The sequence below is a fragment of the Schistocerca piceifrons genome, chromosome 6 (genome assembly GCF_021461385.2).
Source record: "Schistocerca piceifrons isolate TAMUIC-IGC-003096 chromosome 6, iqSchPice1.1, whole genome shotgun sequence".
Lineage (NCBI taxonomy): Eukaryota > Metazoa > Arthropoda > Insecta > Orthoptera > Acrididae > Schistocerca > Schistocerca piceifrons.
Genome location: NC_060143.1, coordinates 115,345,479 through 115,370,036, shown reverse-complemented (window position 1 = coordinate 115,370,036; position 24,558 = coordinate 115,345,479). Strand labels below are relative to the sequence as shown.

The 24,558-nt window shown below is 41.8% G+C and overlaps 1 protein-coding gene across 1 annotated transcript in view; it reads left to right on the top strand.

Annotated features, from left to right (window-relative positions):
• The first annotated feature begins 219 nt into the window (after positions 1 to 219).
• The window catches only part of LOC124802875 (KIF-binding protein), a 97,245-nt gene continuing 72,906 nt past the window's right edge, over positions 220 to 24,558 (top strand). The window contains exons 1-2 of the mRNA XM_047263920.1: positions 220 to 1,446; positions 12,808 to 12,956. Of these exons, the coding sequence (XP_047119876.1) occupies positions 602 to 1,446; positions 12,808 to 12,956 (994 nt within the window). The 5' untranslated portion in view covers positions 220 to 601. The remainder of the gene's footprint in view (positions 1,447 to 12,807; positions 12,957 to 24,558) is intronic.

The following is a 24,558-nucleotide window of genomic DNA, read 5'->3' as shown; positions in this document are numbered from 1 at the left end:
AGGTCTCGAGTTCGAGTCTCGGTCGGGCACACAGTTTTAATCTGCCAGGAAGTTTCATATCAGCGCACACTCCGCTGCAGAGTGAAAATCTCATTCTGAGTCAAACCTGTTTTGTACACCAGATTTGCGACGAGCTGCTGTCCTCATGCTACGATTTGTCTGCGCAGATATTGGTTGCGCACATGTAATATCTGCGCTGCACTCCATAGACCTGCGAAGTGCGTTTAATAACTTTGATATTGGAGACAGAACACAAAAGTAAACAGAGACAGACTAAGATGAGTTTTGTGACGTAGTCTGTCAAAGTGTGTGACGGTAGATTCTGACAGTGTTTGAATGACACTGTCTCGTAATGGAAATTTGCGTATTGTGCCAGAAATAGGATAAATGTTGTCTATGTTTACGGCGCATTTATGTGTTCTCAATGTTGCCAATGACATATTACGTGCATTAGGAGAAGTGCAATGTTGTACAGTTTACTAAACATTGGACTTTCAGAATGAAAGAGTAGAGTGAAATATTTGTAATCAGTGTTGGAAGTTTATGCGACGCTGCTCCTCGGTTTCAATCTCTTTAGAGCCGTAAAACGGCTGTAAGCGAAATGGAGCCAAGTGGTGATTTTAGAGAAGTATTTATTGAATTGAGAGAGAAGTATGAAAAAGCTTGTTTGTTAATAGAAGAAGAATCAAAATCTGATCCCGAGAATGCTCCATACCGCTCAAAATATGCTGCCAGTAAAATTTTAACTGAAATGAAATCGAAACTAGTGAACATTCTCGACGATATTAACGCAGAAAACTCGGATTATGTGACAGTGAAAGCAATGCTTGGAATTGTGTGGTTGTTGTTGGGAACGGTATCGTTAGATACAGAGGAGCTATCAACTGGGGAAGAGCAACTAATGAAATGTGTTGAATGTCTTTCTGATGATGCTTTAAGGCCAGAATACATTATTTCTCAGATAACAGCATTAAATCAACTTGGACTATTGTGGTCCCAACGAGACCAACCAAAGAAATCTCAGGAATTTTTAGAACAAGCAGAAACTCTGTATAAGACTTACTCTAAAGAAATTAATCTACCTGCCATTGATGCACCCAGTATATTTAAAGCCACTGTTCCCGAGACCTATAGTTCAGGGCCAGGTACATCATTGGAAAAAACACACACATTGACATTATATTACTTGGCACAAATATACGGCGCATTGAGTGACAATAGGAAGTCTGCTATATATTGCCACACAACGCTTAAAAGACAACTTGAGACAAAAGATTTTGATCCTATTGATTGGGCATTGAATGCAGCCACATTATCACAGTACTTAATGGAAAAAGTTGGTTTTAAAGAAGCAAGGCATCATCTCGCTGCTGCTTCATTCATTCTTGATCAATATGAAGGTGAAATGGGTCATATGAATTGCAATGAGGAGGAGTTAGCTGCACGGTAAGTACTAAACTTCTAAATTTGTTATGACTTGATTACTAGTTTCTGCAAATGGCTAGAGTGATTGAAGAAATCATCATGTAACCAAAGTCATTGCTGCTTTGTGACCACAACTGTTGACGTAGGAAAATATTCTCAGTTGCCATGTCAGACAGTATCAATATTTTGGTTGGACATAAAAATACAGAGCCGTTTTTTCGGGGCAGAGCAATTAAGATTTAGTAAGGTCAACATTAGAATGTTTAGAATTGTTAAAAATTGATGGAAGCATAAAGTGGAAGACTGACAGTTTAGATTAGTCTTTAGTAGTGAGACAGCATTTTAAACGTACAGTGGACTGCAGCATTTGATATTATTACTAGCAGCAGCTCCTAAACGGCTGTTATTAACAACTCATATAAACTTGTGACCTTTGTGTGTGTTTATGTAATAGTATGACGATGTTACTAGTTTCACCTTATGATATTTAATTTTTACTTGATGTTTGGTACGTATTATGAAAGTGCACCATCATAGCTTGTATTCATTATTTAAGTACGAAAGACTATTTGTGATTTGCTATGACACACACTAAACAAAATTTTAAAATCTGAATCAGTGGATATGTTTAGTGGAACAAGTAATGAGTCATAGCTAAAAGAAACACAAACTGAGAAAATAATTGCACCAATTCACTCATGAATGAGAGAGACAAGAGAGTTTAGCAGGGACGCCAAAAAATATGCTATAGAATGTAAGACAAACGTAAGTCTACCAGGAGTGCAAGGGAAGAAGTGTAAGAAGAGAGTAAGTGACATGGAAGTATACAAGGAAAATGTGATCAGATGGCTCCTAATTTTCAGGTTCTGTGGAGTGCTGTTCTGGTCTTGTTAAACATTTTAGTATGGCATATATCACTGAGTGAGCTGGTGCAGTAGTTATGATACTGAGCTTGTGTTTGAAATACAGGTCATCAGTTTATTTGCCCTCATCACTATAAAGTGTTTGTTGCAGAGTGTGTGCAAATCAAATTAACATTGTACGATAGGCACCAACTGAATTAAGCAGTGCAGTTGTTGACACTCTGATCTCATATTTAGAAGGATGGAGTTTTCCCTGTTTGACCATCCTTATTTAGATTTTCTGTGATTTTCTAAATCATTTCAGGCAAATGCTAGGATGGTTCCTTCAGAAAGTTCATGCCCAGCATACCACATATTGTGTATATTCTGCGAATGTGTATATTTGGATCAATTTATTGTCATTGATTATGATGACAAATTCTATATCATTGTGAGGTGCTCCCAGGGTTGATAAATATGTCAAATTAAAATCCAAAGTTAGGCTTCTGTTTGTTTTCCTGAATCACTAAATGCAAATGATGGCACAATTTCTTTGAGAATGCTGTGGCCATTTAATACTCCATCCTGTGCTGTCCTAGCATGTATTTAATTTCTAATTGCCTCCTTATCAACAAGTCGCTTGACCTTAATTTTCATTCTTTTCCAGTGTGTTATTTGACAAAAATTATACTTGTTTTCAAAAATATCTCATTATTAGGCCACTCCCTAGCTATTTACAGATAATTAGACATTTATTTCTTGTAGGGGCCTTATTTGTGATCTGGAACGGATTGTAAAGATTGAACAACTTCATGCGCCAGTTAGTTTCGGTTTTCTCTGGGTTATAAGTTTACTTATTGTAACATGATATGAAGAGCAAAAACAGAAACATTTGACATTCAAGAGTAACTTTTATTTACTCACTAAATAGCTTCTTGTCTGCCATCAGATGACGACTCAGCTGTCAGGTTGAAAGATTTATTGTGGAAGCTTTCTGTAGGCTATAGCTAAGCCATTCCTCCACATATAATTTTATACAGGACTGTGAGTCCGCTATTATAAGCAGGAGTGCTTTTGGAAAGTAAGAGATAAGTGTAGCAGATTTGAAGCTGTGAAGGGAGGTTGGGAGTTGTGCCTGTAATGTCATTTGGTAAGATGCCTGTAAAAATCCAGGTTGCAAATTTGAGTATTGGAGTGGCAGCCTGCCCTATCTGCCAGAACTTAAAAAAACAGTACATACTCCAACGCAGAATGAAAAATTCATTCTGGAAATGGCAACTCATTAAAAGATCACAAGAAGGACAGAAAATTTGTGAATCTTGTGAAAAAAATCTTATAAATTTCTTTTTGTGTAAGTGATATGGTATCTCATTATGAATTTTTTGAATTACTTATTTTAACTTTCCGTGTGCATTTTTCTAAAATAGAAAGTAAACAAGCCATGCGTAGCCATTAATTCCATAAAAATCTAACTTCTGAAATAGAATATTTTAATTGCCACTATAATATGCCTTGGATAAGTTGTATAAGGTTGAAACTGACAATATCCCCCCCCCCCCCTCCTCCCACACACACACACACACACACACACACACACACACACACACCTCTGTCTACTGTAGTTTGTTGTTTCCATTGCCATCACTTTTGTTTGCCATTCTCATCAATCGTTTGCATTTCATAGCTTCTCTTTAACTTTTCCTTGTGAATTGATCCTTTTTGTTAACTTATGTTCTACTTTTCCCTCTGCAGCCGATTTTTGTCTTACATTTTGGTCTCTCTTTTTTTGTCTCTCTTTTTTTCAGTGTGACAATCTTTTCTCTGAGTTATGAAGCAAGATACTTAAGCCACTAGTGTTAAGCTTTACACCTGCTTTCTGCATTGCCCACAGGAACTATAATCGAGTGTCAGGTGGAGTTTGCATTAACTCAGTCTGTAGTGCAACTGTGCCCCATCAAACCCCTCTTGAAGCTGTGGCTGTCGGAATAAGGAATACACAGGAAATAACTGTCTCCAATGTATATCTTCCTCCAGATGGTGCAGTACCCCTGAATGTATTAGCTGCACTGATTGATCAACTCCCTAAACCTTTCCTACTTTTGGGAGATTTTAACGCCCATAACCCCTTGTGGGGTGGCACTGTGCTCACTGGCCAAGGCAGAGATGTTGAAACTTCACTGCCTCAGTTCGACCTCTGCCTCTTAAATACTGGGACCGCGACAGATTTCAGTGTGGCTCGTGATAGTTACTCGGCCATTGATTTATCCATTTGCAGCCCAGGACTACTCCTATTTATCCACAGAAGAGCACATGACGACCTGTGTGGTAGTGACCACTTCCCCATCTTCCTGTCACTGCCCCGGCATCAGGTCCACAGGTGCTTGCCCAGATGGGGGCTTTAAACAAGGAAGACTGGGAAACTTTACCTCTGTGGTCACTGTTGACTGTCCTCCACATGGTAACATCGATGTGATGGTTGAGCAGGTGACTACAACAATCATTAATGCGGTGAAAAACACGATCCCTCGTTCTTTAGGGTGCCCCCCAGTGAAAGGCAGTCCCTTGGTGGTTGCCAGAAGTTGCAGAGGCAATTAAGGAGCATCGGCGGGCTCTACAGCGGCATAAGTGGCACTCTTCCCTGTAGCACCTCATAGCCTTTAAGCGGCTCGATGCCCACATTCACCAGCTTATCAAAAGACGGAAGCAGGAATGTTGGGAGATTTATGTCTCGACCATTGGGTGCCATACGTCACCTATCCAAGTATGGACGAAGATCAGACGTCTTTCTGGGTACCAGACCCGAACATTTGTCCCTGGCATTAACAGCAATGGCATGTTGTCTACTGACACAAATGTGATTGCTGAGCTCTATGCTTGAGCCTCTGTGTCGGAGAACTACCCCCCAGCCTTTCACACCCTCAAACGGCAGATGGAAAGGAAAGTCCACTCGTTCGCTACATGCCACAGTGAACCCTATAACGCCCCATTTACAGAGTGGGAGCTCCTCAGTGCCCTTGCACATTGCCATGACACAGCTCCTGGGCCAGATCGGGTCCATGGTCAGCTGATTGAACATTTCTCATCTGACTTCAAGCAACGTCTCCTCGTGATCTTCAACTGGATCTGGTGCGATGGCATCTTTCCATCGCAATTGTGGGAGAGCACCATCATTCCGGTGCTTAAACCCAGTAAAAACCCACTTGATGTGGATAGCTATTGGCCCATCAGCCCCTCCAGTGTTCTTTATAAGCTGCTGGAATGTGTGGTGTGTCGGCGTTTGGGTTGGGTCCTGGAGTCGCATGGCCTACTGGATCCAATGCCGGGGCGGCTTCTGCCATGGACGCTCTACCACTGATAATCTTGTGTCTCTCGAGTCTGCCATCCGAACAGCCTTTTCCAGACACCAACATCTGGGTGCCATCTTTTTTTGATTTACGAAAGCGTATGACATGACCTGGCGACATCATATCCTTGGCACATTATACGAGTGGGGTCTCTGAGGCCCACACTCGATTTTTATCTAAAATTTCCTGTCACTTCGTACTTTCCATGTCCAGGCTGGTGCCTCGCATAGTTTGCCCCATATCCAGGAGAATGGGCTCCCGCAGGGCTTGGTATTGAGTGTATCTCTATTTTTAGTGGCCATTAATGGTCTAGCAGCAGCTGTAGGGTCATCTCTCTCACCTTCTCTGTATGCAGACGACTTCTGCATTTCGTACTTGTCCACCAGTACTGATTTTGCTGACGGTGCCTACAGGGAGCCATCTAAAAGGTGCAGTTTCCAGTTTTTGGCCGCAAAGTCATATGTTATGCACTTCTGTTGGCATCGTACCATTCATCCAGAACCAGAACTTTATCTTGATGACAATCCACTCACTGTCGTGGAGACATACCAATCCTTAGGGCTGGTTTTCGACGCCCGATTGACTTGGCTTCCTCACCTTCATCAGCTTAAGCGAAAGTGCTGGCAGCATCTCAAATCCCTCCACTGCCTGTGCAACATCAACTGGGGTGCAGATCACTCTATGCTGTTGTAGCTGTACAGAGCCCTTGTTCAGTTCCGCCTCGACTATGGGAGTCTGGTTTATGGTTTGGTGGCACTCTCAGCATTGCATTTACTTGACCCAGTGCACCACTGCGGGGTTTGGGTAGTGACAGGAGCTCTTAGGACCAGGCCGGTGACCAGCGTCCTGGTGGAGGCCGGAGTCCCTCCATTGCAGGTTAGTTGTGCACAGTTGCTCTCTAGTTATGTTGTGCACGTTTGTAGTTCTCCTGCGCATCCGAAATACCGTCTCCATTTCCCGCCCATGGGGTTCTCTCCCTCATCAGCGGCCCAGGTCAGGGTTTATGATTGCAGTTCGTGTGCGATCCCTTCTCTCCGAACTGAAGTCCTTGCCTTTACCACTTATACTTGTGGTTCATTCACGTACACCTCCATGGTGTACACCTAGGCCGCGGCTTCGCTAGACCTTTCGCATGGCTCTAATGACTCAGTTAACCCTGTGACTCCCCGCTGTCACTTCCTCTCGATTCTCGACATGTACTGGGGTTGTGAAGTGGTTTACACTGATGGCTCAATGGCTGATGGTTACATTGGCTTTGCCTATGTTCATGGAGGACATATAGAACAGCACTCCTTGCCAGATGGCTGCAGTGTTTCCACTGCAGAGCTGGCGGCCATATCTCACACTCTTGAGCACATCTGCTCATGCCCAGGCAAGTCATTTCTCCTGTGTACTCTCTCCTTGAGCAGCTTACAAGCTCTCGACCAGTGCTACCCTAGTCATCCTTTGGTAGCGACCATCCAGGAGTCCATCTATGCCCTGGAACGGTCCTGTCATGTAGTGGTATTTGTCTGGGCCCCAGGTCACATCAGAATCCCAGGCAACAAACTTGCCGACAGGCTGGCCAAACAGGCCACGCAGAAACCCCTTATGGAGATCGGCTTCTCTGAAACTGACCTGCGTTCAGTATTACGCTGCAAGGTTTTGCGGCTTTGGGAGACGGAATGGCATAACCTCAGTACGCATAACAAACTGCGTGCCATTAAGGAAACTAAGAATGTGTGGAAGACTTCCGTGCGTGCGTCAGGCAGGGACTCTTTGGTTCTCTGTCGGCTCCGCATTAGCGATACGTGGGTGATGCATAGTTTCCTCCTCCGTCGCGAGGACCCACCTCAGTGTCGCTGTGGCTCATGAATGATGGTTGTTCTGTAGCCGGACTGCCCACTTTTATCTTTCCCAGCACCCTACCTTCGGTGTTGGGCGACAATGCCTCAACAGCAGCTTTAGTTTTATGTTGTATTTGTGAGGATGAGTTTTATTTTTTGCTCTAAGATTTAGCACATGTCCTTTGTCCCTGTGTGTCCTCCACGCTAGTGCTTTCAGGGTGGGGGTTTTAATGTGTTGCTGAGTGGCTGGCTTTTCCTTTTTATCCTCATGGTCAGACAGCCATGGTAACATGCTTTCTTGTTTTAACCTCTTCTGCCTGTTTCTTGTGTGTCTGTAGTTTTCTTGTCCCCTTTTGTCCATTTAAGTGTTTGTTACCCTTCAGTCGTTGTTGTGGTTTTTCCTTTCATTCTGTTTTTTGTTGTCTTATTGTCACCCTTGTGGCATTGTTTCCTTCAGAACAAGGGACTGATGACATCATAGTTTGGTCCCTTCCCCCCTCTTTTAAACCATCCAAGCAATAACTAATATGTTGTCGAAGTCACAGTTCAGATTTCTAAATGGTTCCGATGTTGAGAATGCTATCTGCACAAACAGTGAAAATGTACTTACTTCTTTAGACAAATTACAGGCTTCTAGTACATTTTGTGATTTGTCAAACACGTTTGACTGAGTGAATCACATTAGCCTTTTTTGTAAATTAGAATATTATTGTGTGGCAGGAAATCCTGCAGAATGTCATTAGGAAAGAGATGTGTATTAAGCTACCAGGCATCATCCAACTGGGAACTAATTACATGTGGTGTCCTTCAAAGTTCCATCTTGTGGCCCTTATACAGCCATTGCAATAAATAGCAAATCAAATATAGTCTTAGAAAAATCAGTTAATAAAGTCTCCATGGACATTAATAAATGGTTCCTAGCCAAACCAGTATGTGTCTAAAATATGACAACAAGCAGATAGAAGAAGTTGACAGTATTAATTTCTTGGAATTACGGCTTGATAATAAATTCAACTGGGAGAAACTTATCACAGAACTGATGAAGTGCCCTTAATGGGTCTCTGTTTGCACAGTGATATAAAATAAAGAAGCTGGCATCCTTCACTTGATTTCATTCCATGATGTCATATAGGATTATTTCTTGGGGTAACTCATCAAGCCAAGCTCAAATTTTCTGAGCCAGGGATGGGTGGTAAGAATTATTTGTGATGTGCACTCAAGAACATCCTGCAGAGGTCTGTTTGGAGAACTAGGGATACTGACTACTGCTTCCCAATATATTTATGCTTCATCGAAAACATCTCTTTTTTTTTTAAAAAAAAAAAAAACAGCCAAGTGGCTCAGTCTATGGAGTCAGTACTAGGAATAAGAATAATCTTCACAAAGATTGAAAGTCACATACTTTGTTACAGAAAGATGTTAATTATTCAGAAACACACATTTTCAGTATATATATTGTCCAATTGCTGACCCATTGATAGATTTCTTAGCAGGTCTGATTGATGTGTATATGTTACTAATAATATCAAATAATGGGAGTATTATATACAATCAGACTTCTGTACAAATTCATTACATTAATGTAATCATTGTATCACCAGATTAGTGATACTAAACAGATGCAACATGAACTGAAAGAGCTGAAAATAACATTCCGTGGGAATGGATACAACAACAAGGACATATAACGAGCTATGGGGTATGATGAAGACAAAATGGACAAATTTATAGAAGAAACTCTTCCTGTTGATTGCCTACCTTGTGCTAGAAGCATCAGTGGCCATGTAGGCAAGGCTCTGCATTATGGACGGATCAAACCCATATTACAGAGTGGCTGTAAGCTCGGAGATCTGTTGAGATCCGCTAAGGATGCTGTGGATGTACTCCACACTACAGGCACTTAAGAATTTCAGTGTGAATGCAGTGAAGTGTATTTTGGTGAAACTGGGAGACCCATTAGCACTCACTTGTTGGAGCATGAACATTACTAATGACTGGTAAAGAACAAGAAGTCAGCTGCAGCTGAACACCACCAGGAATGTGGCATTTCCATCAGTTTTCTAGAACCTCACATCATTTCTCAGCAGTTGCGAATACAGCAGTGAAATATAAGAGAGACTATTGAAATAAACAAATGCCCTAATAGCACAGACACGGAGGATGGTTAAGAGTTGCCTGCAACCTGGCTGCCAGCGATTCCAGTCTGGCGGATTGCATGTCATCGCCAGCCAGCAACACCACTTGACCCAGGTTTAACAGCATAAACAGTAGACACAAGAGACCTGCTATATGACCTTAACACTTCACTGCTTGTAAACACAACCCCTTCACCAATGAGAGTCGCCAACAGTCACTTACTAGAGTGGCATAAGCATTAACCTGCCGATACTCTCTTTCCTACCAATCATCTACTAGAGTTGCCTTCTAATCAGTCACCAGAATAGCATAGCCTGTCATACAGACATTCCCCTGTATAGCAGCGGCTCTTCTAATTGTCCAGTGACACCCCATGTATGTGAGGTCAGTTGCCACCGGTATGCTTCACTCTGAAGAGGACTGCAGCAGGTCGGTCTTATTGTCAGCAGTTTACTTGCTTTAGTGATTTGTAATGACAAGACCTGATACCCAAAATTATTTTATTCATAATTGTGAAATAGCATTGTAAAATATTTGTATTTCATGATACATGGCTACAGTAGCCTACAAATTATCAAGTGCACCTCAGTGTATTGAATATTTACATATTTTATGATGCATTTGTTACTAACTTTTAAATGAAAATATGTTTAGGATTTTTTGACTTATTCGATATCCATGAGGACCAACTCAGTATCTGTGGAAGGTACATTAGTGCAGTATATCTATTTTTCTTTGTAAATATTTGTTGTATATTTCCATATTATGAGAAGGAAATGGCTACTCACCATGTAGCGTAGATGCTGAGTCGCAGATAGGCACAACAAAAAGATTTCCACACCTAAAGCTTTCGGCCAGAGGCCTTTGTCAACACCACACACACACACACACACACACACACACACACACACACACACACACACACACACACATATATACGCGCAGCCCCCCCCCCTCCCCCCCACACACACACACAAACCCAACTCACACACACGACTGCAGTTTCAGGCAACTGAAACCACACTGTACATTTCTGTTTTTTAATATGTTCTACATCCTGGAGAATCTCCTTCTTGTGGATATGTTGTAACAAATAGTACGAGTACATCTAATTTAATCTAATATGGGTGCCCATCATTACAGGGAGTTAACGAGATGTTGTACAGAAACGGTTTCTAGTAGCCGCAATCCTCTAACCATGTATCCAGGCATGGTGCTGCTGGGACAGTGAGACACCGTAATTATATTGAGGAAGTGGGGAATTAAAGTCCCCATCATTTTACTCTACGAATTAAAGTTTCTTTTTTTAATTTTTTTATTTATTTTTTATTTACAAATCATATCTGACATATTATCTAATGATTTCTCCATCTCTGTGAATGTGCAGTAGTGCTATGTCTCAAATGAGCTTAATTTGATTGTGTGTAAAGCTCTCCTTCTGTTGTTTTAAAATACACATTGCCACTCTGTGTATTCCTGATTGAGTGCATTACTGAGGGTATATGAGTATGTAATTGAAAATAGCAAACTGTTTGAGGGTGTACACTGTCATGTGTTCCTTAAATATTTTCATGTACTTGTAAAAATACTGCAAGGTAGGAAAGGGTGGAAATATATAACATTCGTGTCACCATCTTCAGCCAGTAATGGAACAAAAAGAACCAATCCAGTTATGCATGCTCTCTGTACAGTGCTTGTGTATCCCCAGTCAAGGGAATTAATGATAGAGTTGAGGAAGAAAGAGAAAAAAGGGCAAAAAGATTTGGTTGCTTTCACACTTTAGTCTAAGAACCAAGACTGTTCATTGCATCGAACGTACCCCTCATTTCTGCAACTCTACTGGTTTCACCGAGTGGGGTGTTCATTGCATCGAACGTACCCCTCATTTCTGCAACTCTACTGGTTTCACCGAGTGGGGTGGTGCAGTGGTTAGCACACTGGACACGCATTTGGGAGAACAGTGAGTCAGATCTGTGTCTGGCCAGATTTAGGTCTTCCATGATTTCCCTAAATCACTCCAGGCAAATGCTAGGGTGGTTCCTTTGGAATGGCACAGTTGATATCCTTCCCCATTCGTGAAACAATCCGAGCTTGTACTCTGTGTCTAATGACCTCGATGTTGGTGGGACATTAAGCTCTAATCTTCCTTCAACTGATTTCAGTGTGTGGTATATTTTCACTCCTTTCTCACCCCATTCTACCTTTCTGCCACTGGTGCTTTTCTAACTCCTCAATTTCTTAATCAAATTGTACAACTTTGAATCTTTGCCCTCTTCAGATTTCTTAACATTTTTTGCAGCAGTCCCCTATCCTCACCCCCCCCCCCCCCCCAAAAAAAAAAAATCCCACCCCCAACAATCTCAATCACCTCCTTGCAGCCAGTTCTCCTATGCATTAATATTAATAATAAAATGATTAAATCATGCAGTAGTCATTTGCAGCTTTTGTAATTTGAAATTTTATGGACAGTGATCTATTTCATATAGATTTTTAAATGTATTAATTATTTCATGCACATGTTGAGTGAATCACATTCTGTACAGAATATCACATTTCTGTGAATTTTGTTAATAATCTGCATGATTTCATGTTGCAATATACTTTTATTTTACTGCTATATGCTGGAACTCACTGCATTTGCATTTACTCTTTCCTCAATTTAAGTATCTGTAACTCCACCATTTTTTTAGCAGTTGGATTGCAGAGTAGGAGTTTTGTATTAACTGAAGTATTTGACACTACTTTCTCCTCTCAGGCAGAATGCCACCTTTGAATGTAAACCTAGATCTCAGGCTAGGCTACAGATCAGTATGTCACTATAGCTAAGATTTCATACTCACATTTGTTGCCTTCACCACCTCACAACCAAACTGTCACTTTCCAACTTAACGTAGATCTTGGGCTATGCTACAGGTCATTCTGTCACCACGTACTATTATATAGGCACAAAAGAAATATTGTCAGTCTTCCGTTCTCTTTCTGTTTGCACACATAATAATGTCACATGCCACATCACAACTACATTTTGGTATGAAGCCAACATCCACTATTAGTGGGTTCAGTTAACCTGAATTTTTCAAAAAAATTAACTGCTTTAGTGTAGACTTAATTAGTGAATAAAGTCATGTCAAGCTGAAGTTTGAGCTCTTGCATATGTTTATTTAGTTGCTAATTCTTAAGCTAGATGGTATGGTTTTACTGAATTCTAATAACTGTTTTCATTTATTAACTTAGGGGAGAACGTCTTGCCCATAGGAGAGCTGATGTTACAAGATGTTGGGCTAAATATGGTCTTTTGCTTCTGTCAAATTCCAAAGAGAGATTAATGGAACAAGGAGAAACCACAAATCAATCTGAAGAAGTTGAACAAATGAATGAAAATGGTATACTGGAAATATTTATTTCTCTCTCTCTCTCTCTCTCTCTCTCTCTCTCTCTCTCTCTCTCTCTCTCTCTCTCTCTCTCTCTCTCTCTCTGAACTTACGGAACATATTATTCAAGCATACAACAGTAAAATAGGTTATATGGATGTGAGACAAAACATTTAATTTCCACATTATAATTCACTTTCTATATCTCTTCATGGTACATTAACCGTGGGGAACAGCCAGAAATGAAATGTACCGAAATACAAAAGGAAACTCTTTCCTACATTTAATGTTCAAGTTGTCTTTCAACAGTATTTATAAGTCTGTGAAAATGCCATGAGAGTTAATCTCAAGTGACCTAATGTATCTTTCTAATGTTGCGCATGGATTTACAGACTTCAGTAATATGAGAATGAAGACACTCTGCATCATGTAACAGGTTTCGATACATGAGAGTTTTATATTACCCCACAAATAAACACACAGGTTGTTTCAGGCCCAGAGCATATGGATGTCAGAGAATTGGTACCTCTTCCTCTCCTTCGGTTATGGAATCATTTGTTTAGATTCCAATGGACAACACTGAAATGACAAGCTGCTCCATTATGCATGAAGTACATATGTTGGCACACTGATAAAGGCACATCTTCTAGTGTGTAAGATAGAATATTCTCTAAGAAATTATTGTGTGTTCGTCTGTTAACTTCTGGTGGAAGAACATGAGCCCTAACAGTCACCAACTATGCCAACCCAAACATTGATAGCAAATTTTATTTGATGACATGCTTCAACAGTTATATGAATGCTCTTGCCATCCCAGCTATGCTAACTGTGAAACTACTAAGTCATAAAGTTCAAATGATGCTTCATCTGTGAGCAGCACAGTTGCCCTAAAATGTGGATTTGACACAGTGTTGAATAAACTATTCACAGAAGTGTACCTGTGCAGAAAAATCAGGTGCTCAAACTGTCTGCATGTGCAGTACATCAGGCTGTTCCAGATAAAGTACTCACCTGTGGGCAGCCAGCTGTCCACGGGCTCAGGTGTGTGTGGGTGGGCAAGCAGCCTATGCGACTATACTGCACTGGCCAAGCATCTACAGACAGGAGTGTTTGAGTAACTCACGCTTATGCAGAATACTTGCAGTAGGGCTACCTGATGGGTTTTCTGTACTGAATCTGTCCACTGGTGAGCTGACAAGTGCTTATAGGTGTCCGTGCCTCTTGAGACAACATTAAAAGAGCCTGTTGTACATGGCGTGGATACAGCAGGTTATCATATAACACTCACTATTCAGTCTTGCCATTGACATTACTTCTTCTAACTTCTTGTCTTTTGCTGACACTAGTATCATCATGGCATGAAGAACTGCCTCCTTCATTTCCAGTGCTCTTGTCCTCACAGGCCTCCTCCAGTCACAAGTAGCAGGCTTAAGTATTCCATACCGCCTTAAACAGTGAGTGACCACTTGCTTCTAATGTTGTCCTACTATGGCACTCTTCCTTTTTGGAAATCTCTCTTGATACAAACACTTACTTTATTGTGATGTCTAATGGACAGCATTTGTGTACACTTACATTGCATTCTACTGGAAGCTAAGTGTGTGACAAATGCTAGTAAAAAATTCTCTTCTCACCAAGACTATTGGTTGGCGATGCACATAAGTAAGGTAGTAAAGTAAGTTAGTGAGTGGGAGAGTGAGTGACAACACAAGCAGTGACATGAATTATATGTCAACATTACCTTCGGTGAAATGGAGGACAAAACTCTAGTAGTGAAACTAAAAATTACAGCTTAACCAGGTACAACCAAGATGGCTTCAGAACATTTTCTGTGAGAAAGGGTTTCAGGTAATATGATGGTACTCTCTACTCCTAAACGTTTCCAATAGTTAATTTTGTGGAAATAAGGAGTTCATGAACTCATTTCAAGTCACATATTTCCTTCTCCTGTGTGTATGAGGGGTGTCCTCAAAGTTTGGCCATAGCTTTGTGTTGTGGGCTGTATAAATGGCCTGGTAGATAACCATGGAAGCTCTATAAGACTGTTCATGGACAAGTGATGTTGTATAAGGCGCATTTAAAAGGAAATGAGCAAGAGGCTGTAAAATGAAAACAGCTGAATGGATCGTAATGCTGTTGACTACAGAAGAAAGTATGGTTTCTATAAGGCTATGTTCACATGATGGAAAACAACCAATCACGTGAGGGAGTGTTGACACACATTAACACAGCTTTTACAGAAAAAGTTTCTAGATGCAGACAAATGCACATTCATACGCAATTAGAAAAATAGATAGCACCTATGTGCTATTCAGTTGACCATGCGTTTGTCATGTCCAGATGTATTTTCTGCGTGTTTCTGTTGCTTTTGTTTGTTGGACGTTTTGAAAAATGAGTGAAAGCAAAGTCTAGAATATTGCCATTGAGATACTAATTGATGAAACAGACAAAAGGGCTGGCAATTTGGAATAGTGCATCAGAATCATTTTAAAATGAAATTGCTAGACAGCAACCTTCAGAGGAATTGGTTTTGATATTCTGTAAGCGAAATGACTCTGAGGAAAAAAAGAAGAGAATAACTAAGAACAACTTTGTTGTTATGAAGTACACTTTTGTTCATATCGTATGATGCGTGCATGTTTAAGTGTACCTTCATTAACAAAATAGTTGGTAAATTTGGCCTGAATGTTATCAGCTGGTGAAATGGATCACCCACTGTGGGTAGTTTTTAAGCTTCTGAGATTTCCTTCTAAAGTATCATCAAGTTTAAATCCATTTCTCATTCAAACACAGTTGCAAAGTGCAGTAATCACTTTTACAATGTGTTTTGCACAATCCACACTGATATCTAATGGGTGATGTAATATTCTCCACTTATTACACACTATACCAAAAGTACAATCAAAATATCAACAGGGGTTGGACAAAAGTATGGAAAACACCACAAGAAAGTGTGCTTGAACATAAGTGCAGATTTTAGCCAAGCCTGCAGATTGTGCTGTTTTATTTGAGCACGAACAGCATCTGCAAGTGTTGGCCATGTTGGAGCTAAATGAATATGAACGTGTACAAACTTTAAGTGCTCATTTGGGGGGTACTTCTGTAACCAACATAGTTGAAGTGTATGGTGTTTCAATAGGCACCATATTGAAGATTTATCCACATACAGGGAAAGCAAAAAACTTCATATGCTAATTCACACTGTGGATGAAAATGTGTTTTGAGAAATTGTGGCAGATGGTCATCAAAGAGAATTGTGACGAAAAATAAGGGGCTGACAAAACTGGAATATGTGATGCTGAAGCCATAAAACCTGGACTGTGGAGCGTGAAGAAATTTATTTGGTTGAATGAGTCTTATCTCACACTGTTCCCAATTTCTGGCCGAGTTTATATCTGGCGTATGCTGTCCCAAGCGTACAGTGCAGCTTACGTGCTGCCAAGAGTGAAACATGGTCACGATTTGATGATGATATGGGCAGCCATGTTGTGATATTCCATGGGCCCATAGCTACTCCACAAGGTTGTAGTACTGCCAAGGATTATGTGACAATTTTGGTTGATCAAGTCTATTCCAGAGTACATATACATTCCCCAGCAGTGATGTGTTCCAGACTACAGGGTCTCTGTTCTCACAGCTCGCATCACCCAGGACTGGTTTTGTGAGCACAAGGGTAAATTGTCAAATCCCCTCTGCTCACCACAATCAACAGATCTTAATATTATTGAGCCTTTGTATTCTATTTTGGAGCAAAGGGTGCATGATCGCTATCCACCTCCATCAACGTTACCTGAACTTGCTACTATTTTGCAGGAATAATGGTATAACATTCCCTTGAAAACCTTACAGGACTTGTACTTATCTGTTCTGAGTCAACTGGAAGTAGTTTTGAATGCTAACAGGTTTTCTACGCCATGTTGCAAATGGTAATGTGTTGTTATTTTTGTTTTTCTGTGATTTTGTCCCCCACCTGTACTTATTAAAGTTAGGCAATAGTTGATTTTTTTTTTTTTAAATCAACTGTGTTCTGCATTAGGACCTCAATGGCTTGTGTGTATCTATTTAGATTTTAGTGAGTTTTTGATATAGATTGGAATATCTGAGAATTCCTAAATCACTCTCTCTTCGTAAGTATCAGTGTCAACCCTGATAAAGTAATAGTGTCACATAGCGCCAGCAGCACTAGAGAAAAAAGTTTAAAAATTTTAAGATTGAAGTATAAGGAACCTGAATGTTCCGGGTATTGTATTCTTATTTGTTTACCATTGACAACGCTGATGCAGTGAAGAAACTTTGTATACTGTTTAAATTCTTTAGATATTTCAATCCATTTTTCTTCATCCGGTTTTGGCATTGCAGTCTCTTTTAATTTCGTGCAGGTAATTTTGTGTACTTGACAAAAAATGATACCATGTGTAGTCAATTTTCCAATTTTAAATTACTGGTGTGGCTCCACTTGAAATATTCCTGTAATGATTAATATACATAACTATTACTTTTTACTGGTGCTTTGATACAGGCAAAATGGAAAAACTTAATGGATAATTTCATTTTAGTGATGAAGAAATGAAGATCAGGGTCTGATGCTTGCTAGAATGATTACTTTCACTTTAAAAGACCCCTGTTCCTAAAGTCTTGCATGCCTGCTAGAGAAAGGCATAGTAATTTGAGCATCAACATAGATGAAGCTGAGGCAGGAGGAAGTAATAGTGTGAAGGCTAATAACAATCCACTTAGCACCACCACCTTCCAAACCAGCAAAGAAATTCAAACCCATTGATAGTGATGACAAGCTCACTAAATTTCTAGAAAGGGGTTACAGAACACAGGTATCCTGAGTTCACCAAATTAACAAAGAACAAAGATGATGTGACAGATGAAGACAGTTCGTATTGCTTATCTTTAGTGAATGAAATAAAGAAAATCCCTGAACATAGTCGGCTCAGAGCTAACAAGGGAAACTCGTCATCGCATCCCCATCAGATTTAGTGGTAAGAGGACCCAGTGGACAGCTCATCAAAAACTGAACACAGATCAACCACGAAAACAGGAAGGTGGTGTACTGAACTGTAAAAAAAAGGTGGGGGGCACAGTAGAAACATAAAGTGCAAGGTAGGGCAAGCTAAAAGAGCAACGGTGTCGTGGATAAGTGGTCACAGTGTTCGACTGCCACACGGCCAAACCGTGTTCAAATCTCTCTTGAGCCAACTTTTTTTTTCGGCAACTTTTTTTCCCGCAACTTTTTTTCCCGCTGTTCACTGTATTCAAATTTGTGCTTGTGTCATAGTGTAATGTTCATTTGCAACAGCGAGGTGTAACCTATAATCACAGTTGATTCTGCACAACTACTCTATTAGCAGTGGAAAGGAAGTGACTTTCCAATGGGAATCACAAACGCTTGATGACAAGGTGACAAGTCAGCCGAATCCTCCACTGGAAAACGCATCGGGTGTGTCATAAGTGGCATCAGTGGCGGTATGTGTGTCATATGACAGGAATCTATTATCGACGCACCTAATTTGTACGCCTGGTAATTGAATGAGATATGTCTCTTTGCCCAATTTAGGTGTTCATGTGAATGTGATACTCCCAAGGAAATGATGAAAACATAATAGTTTGTCATGTAAGATGCAATAAGTGAATGCAGTAGTTTCACAAACACACAGTTTCCCTGTGAAAACATATGATTTTAACATTTTTGAAGTTACGTTCTGTTTTGTAAGTTTTTACTCTTGAATTCCTTTGTTGTAACGAAGTTCACATCCATTTATTTGTTGTTTTCATTTCTGTGAGACATCTATGTGGAACCTCACCTGCTGTCACTATTCATCACATTTACTTGTGACTGTAACGTATTCTTCCCACATGACTCATATTCCATAACCAGTATACAGTATGACAACTGCCAAGACTACAGGACTGGATAGACAGTACATAATGTTGTGAAAAAAAAATAAAAATAAATAAATGGCATGAGGCAGTTTTGAACAAGGATTGTCCTTATCACAGTCAAATATGGTGGCCACTTAACCATGATGTTGTGACTGTTCATCTCCTTTCCATATTGTACTTGTTAGCTTGGACTAATCACACTTTTTATTTTGCTTCTTTTCATAGTTCAGTACACTTTCTTTCTGTTTTTATGCTTGATCTGTGTTCAGTTTTTGATGGGCTGTCCATTGGGCCATCTTACCATTAAATCTGAAGGGTGTGCAATGGGGAGTTTCCTTTGTAAGATAGATACATACAATATAATGACACAGCACCAAAGCATGCACAATGACATCACCTGTCCATCAACATCAGAGTATTCACATGAAAACAATTTGCCTGCACAACAGTTTTTTTAATTGTGCTTATATAACACATGGGAGCATTTAGCACCAAGGACAACTTCATCAGTTGTCTCCATTGATGGTTCACAATGTCATTTGTTTTCTGATTGTTAAATTGTTGAATCTTAACACCGATAAAACTAAATGAATACTTACTGTAAAATACTTACAAGTCTTCCTTTTCATGAAATGCGATATCTGATGGACTTCTGGTCTGCTTTAATATCATCTTAGATGAGAGGGAGCAAGTCGTCAAATGATTTTATAAACATTCTGAAGTAATTAAAAATTTAGATTCATTGTCCATCAGTTGTGGGGCCAAGGTAATACATAATGTCACACAGAGCCTGTCATTTAAAATTTAATATGCCCAGTGTGTGAATTTCCACATTTTCTTACAATACAACCACACAATTATAGCTTCCTCCAAGTCCATATTCTGGGCTACACCAAAACAGTCTGCAAGAGAATAACTTCAGCAACTAATGTGCTCCATCGATCACCATCTGAACTGCCTTGAAATTCAATTGCACGTTAGTAGAGTCAACACGCTATACATCTGAACGTAGTCTAAGAGTGATGAGGCTCCAAGCTCACCGTTAGTGGGACAGAAGCACAAACCCCCTTGTGACAGAGCAAGCATGTACATGTGTCAACCATTCACTACATTCATTAGTGCTGAAAACAAAGGAGTGGAGGCTTGCAAAGAAGATCAAAATGGTGTAGTACTGTTTCCTTACAGCAGGAAGAGTTTGGGGAATGGAAAGTGATTGGAGGAATGACACAAGTGTACAGAGAGAGCACTGCATGTGTGTTGCGTTGCTGGTGCTCATACCAACCTGTGAGGCAATGGCTCCCACCATAATTCACCTACCTTCAGTAGTGAGGACATCCACCCACTGGACAATGGTATCGGCAAACATCCATCCATCAATCCTTCCTTGAATTGCTTGTGACACGCCTTGATCTTTGCAATGGACATGCAGTGCTGTTTGTACAGTTGTCCTGTTTTTTGATGAATTTCCATTCCCTACAGTCCTTCCACTGACAGGTAACGTATTACACCATTTTGCTCTTCTTTTCAAGCTTCCGTTTTCAGCATGGCTGAGTGCAGTGGATGGTCAACACGTGCACATGCTCACTCTATCATCAAGTGTGTACGTGCCCTTGTCCACCGAGCGAGGTGGCGCAGTGGTTAGCACACTGGACTCGTATTCGGGAGGACGACGGTTCAATCCCGTCTCCAGCCATCCTGATTTAGATTTTCCGTGATTTCCCTAAATCGTTTCAGGCAAATGCCAGGATGGTTCCTTTGAAAGGGCACGGCCGATTTCCTTCCCCATCCTTCCCTAACCCGAGCTTGCGCTCCGTCTCTAATGATCTCGTTGTCGACGGGACGTTAAACACTAACCTCCTCCTCCTCCAGTGCCCTTGTCCCTCTAGTGACAAGTCTGGGGCATCAGTATTCTTATAGGGACCTCATCTTCTTCCGTAGGCAATCACACTATGATCTGTCATCAGTTTTAATTTTACGTCCCCAGACTTGTTTAATTTTGAATGCATCACATACATAGGAAAATTACAATGCCAGAAAAATTCTAGTAATTTTATGAAGTGTTGCAGAATATCTACTCTAAGTGCAGGAAATGGGTGTTGACTTCAATAAATAAATAACTCTGATTTGCGGTAAATAGTTGAAAAAGCCTAGTTATTATTTGATTATACCGTTGACCGTGAATATCTGGAAACAGTAATTACTGTAAAATATCTGGGAGAAATTCTCCAGAATGACTTAAAATTGAATGGCTATGTAAAACTAGCTGTAGGTAAACCTGGTGCCAGGCTGAAATTCATTGGAAGAATCCTAAGGAAAAACAATACAATCCTGAAAGAATGAAACTATATTGTTCGGAGGCCTTTCCAAGTTTCAATCATTTGTAATGTATTAATAATGTTAGAGAAAGTGTAGAGTGCTGCTTGCTGTAAAGATAACCCTTTGAGATGCAGAAAAGGCAACGAAAAGACTGTTACACATTATAATTTTCGCCCAAAGTCTGTGCTACAGTCACGTGCACAGGAGGTGTGTGGGGGTTTTCTTCACTGAAAAAGACTATGGCCAAAAGCTATAATGTGTGACAGACTTTTCATTATGTCTGTCTGTGACTCAACAGGTCACCTTTACAGTTATTAGCAATCTATCCTTTTCCTAATGTTGCTGATATTCCAATGTGAAGTTTACGTCTATGGTGTAGATATGCTGACTGAAATGACGAATGAAAATGGTACAAATTTTCATTTGTCATTCAGTCTTCACATATATATCAACCTTGAAGGAGAGAACTTACAAAACACTCGTTTGACATTTTTTTAGTATTGCTTATCATTGTAGAACACTTCATTAATTGAGGAGGTAAAGAAGATCCAAAGAGGAGTGGCATGTTTCATCAAGAATTTCTTCAATAAACATGAAGAGAATCACAGATTCTCAACGACGTCCAGTGGCAGACGCCACGGAAGTGTTACGTATCACAGGGAAGTTTACTGCTCAAATTCTGAGAGCATTTGTTCTTACAAGTCAGGCAACATATTACTTTCTTCCAAGTACATGGTGCCAAGTGATGGGAAAGTCAAAGGAATTGCATTAGATATGGTGGCTTATCCACATTAATCCTTACCATCCCCCCCCCCCCCCCCCCCCCCCCCCCTGCGGGTTCGGGGGTAAGATTAGGCCCGCGGTATTCCTGCCTGTCTTAAGAGGCGACTAAAAGGAGTCTCAAACGTTTCGGCCTTATGTGATGGTCCCCTCTCGGGTTTGACCTCCATCTTTCTAAATTCTTCCGAAGAGCAAGCCAATTGGGGAAGGGCACCTTACATGGTGCGTTTTGTCCATCGTGCATTGAGACCTCTAGCCAGCTTTACCGTCGTCGCATTGCCGTCCCGCTCATTCTCCATCTCTTGGGCGAGGATGCATTCCTGGGTGCAATTTCCATTATGCACTGTGCAGTGTTGCTTTTTGCGGAGGCAACGACCATGGACTTTATTGCACCTAATATCCAGCACAGTAGCCAGTCCATTGTGGTTGGGCCGCCATGTACCCTGTTGGTTGTAGCCCCCTGACAACACAGGGATCGCTCTGCTGATGCCTGCGCTGTTTACTCCCCATGTATGCCAAGGAGTAGATGCCCATCTCCCTGGGGCATCAGGACTCCCGGTAATGGCCATCCTGCCAGGTGGCCCTTGCTGTGGCTGGGTGGCGCCCGTGGGGAGGGCCCTTGGTTGGAGTTGGTGACATCAGGGTGGATGACACGCAATGAAGTGTGGCACATCTTCTATTGCTGGTAGTCAGCCACCAGCAGTCTCTTAAGCGTTAGAGGGCTCATTTTAAAGCTAATGTCTACGACCCCAAATCGTTCCCCTACCTGGCCACACCATGGGAGGAACGAAAGGCAATGAACGGAGGTGAGATGTATTTGCCCAGGTATCTCGTCTGTACCAGAGCTGATGGGGAATCCTTTGTATCCGTGGAGCCTCAGTTCTTTGTAGAGCATTTAGAGGACAAGTTTGGGGAGGTGGAGGGCTTGTCCAAAATGTGCTCTGGGTCAGTTTTGATAAAAACGGCATCGTCTGCCCAGTCACGCAGGTTACTTGCTTGTGACGAGTTGTGGGATGTTAATGTTACCATCACACCACATAAGAGTGTAAATATGGTCCAGGGTATTATTTTCCATAGGGACCTACTTTTGCAATCTGATGATGAGCTGTGCGCCAACTTAGAGCGTCGAGGTGTCCATTTCATCCAGCGCGTTCATCGGGGTCCCAGGGACAATCAGGTAGCAACCGGTGCCTTCATCTTGGCCTTTGAGGGTGATACATTACTGGAGAAGGTCAAGGTGATGGTCTACCGATGTGACGTCAAGCCCTATATCCCTCTCTCGATGCGGTGCTTTAAGTGCTGGAAGTTTGGCCACATGTCTTCCCTCTGCACTTCCAGCCTCACATGTCGAGATTGCGGACGCCCATCACATCCCGATACTCCATGTGCCCCGCCTCCCATCTGTGTCAACTGCGGAGAGCACCATTCACCTTGCTCCCCAGACTGCAGGATCTTACAGAAAGAGCGCAAAAGCATGGAATATAAGACCCTGGACCGACTGACCTATACTGAGGCCAAGCGGAAATATGAACGATTACATCCGGTATGAATGACTTCCTCCTGTGCCGCTGCAACGACAACTGTGTTAGGCCCATCAGTTCAGCATATTCCAGCCCAATCACAGAGCCGTACAACTCCACATGCCCCCTTGCCCATGGGGGGCATTATCCCCCCTGTTGCTCCTGTGCCACCTACTACCTCGGGAGCAACACCCCCCCACACATCGAGGACATCTGTCCCCGCTTCTAAGCCGGAGAAGTGTCCAACTTCTTCGGCTTCTCACACTGGCAAGGGGACCCTTGGGTACCTCCCATCCCAGGTTTCCACAAGCGGAAAGGCTGACGACCGACAGTGGTGTAAGTGCCCACAATCAGCTGGTCGTAGGGCTTCGCGATCCTCCTCTGTCCCGGAGACTGAATTGGTGAAGCCCTCCCAGCTAGTGAAACCCAAGGAGCAGTGTGAGAAATCCAAGAAGAAGAGCTCTAAGCCTAAGGAACTCACGGTGGCACCCACCCCACCACAGCCTTCCAGCTCTGCGTCTGAGGACGAGGTGGAGATTCTGGCGTCCGCTGAGGACCTCAATCTCACCGGTCCCTCAGACACCATGGATAGCACTGGCACAGGTGCTCAATCGGAGGCAGCAGGTGACCCAGCAGCATAATCTGCCTTCCCAGTCCCTTCACGCCTTTCTGAGTCATGGACAATATCATCCTCCAGTGGAACTGCAGCAGTTTCTTCCATCATCTAGCTGAGCTCCGACAACTTATCAGCCTTCACCCTTTCTTGTGCATTGCCCTTCAGGAAACTTGGTTTCCAGCGATGCGAACCCCCGCCCTCCATGGCTATTGGGTTGTTATAAGAACCGGGCAGCTTATGAAAGGGTGTCTGGTGGCGTCTGCATCTTATGTCCTTCACTCTCTTCACAGCGAGTCTCCCTCTACAAACACCTTTAGAGGCTGTCGCTGTTCGGGTGTGGACGCCACAGGCTGTTACTGTCTGCAGTCTGTATCTTCCACCGGATGGTGATGTCCCACAGCCTGTCCTGGCTGCGTTGATCGCCCAATTGCCGCCACCTTTCTTGTTACTGGGCGACTTCAACGCCCATAACCCTCTGTGGTGTGGGTCA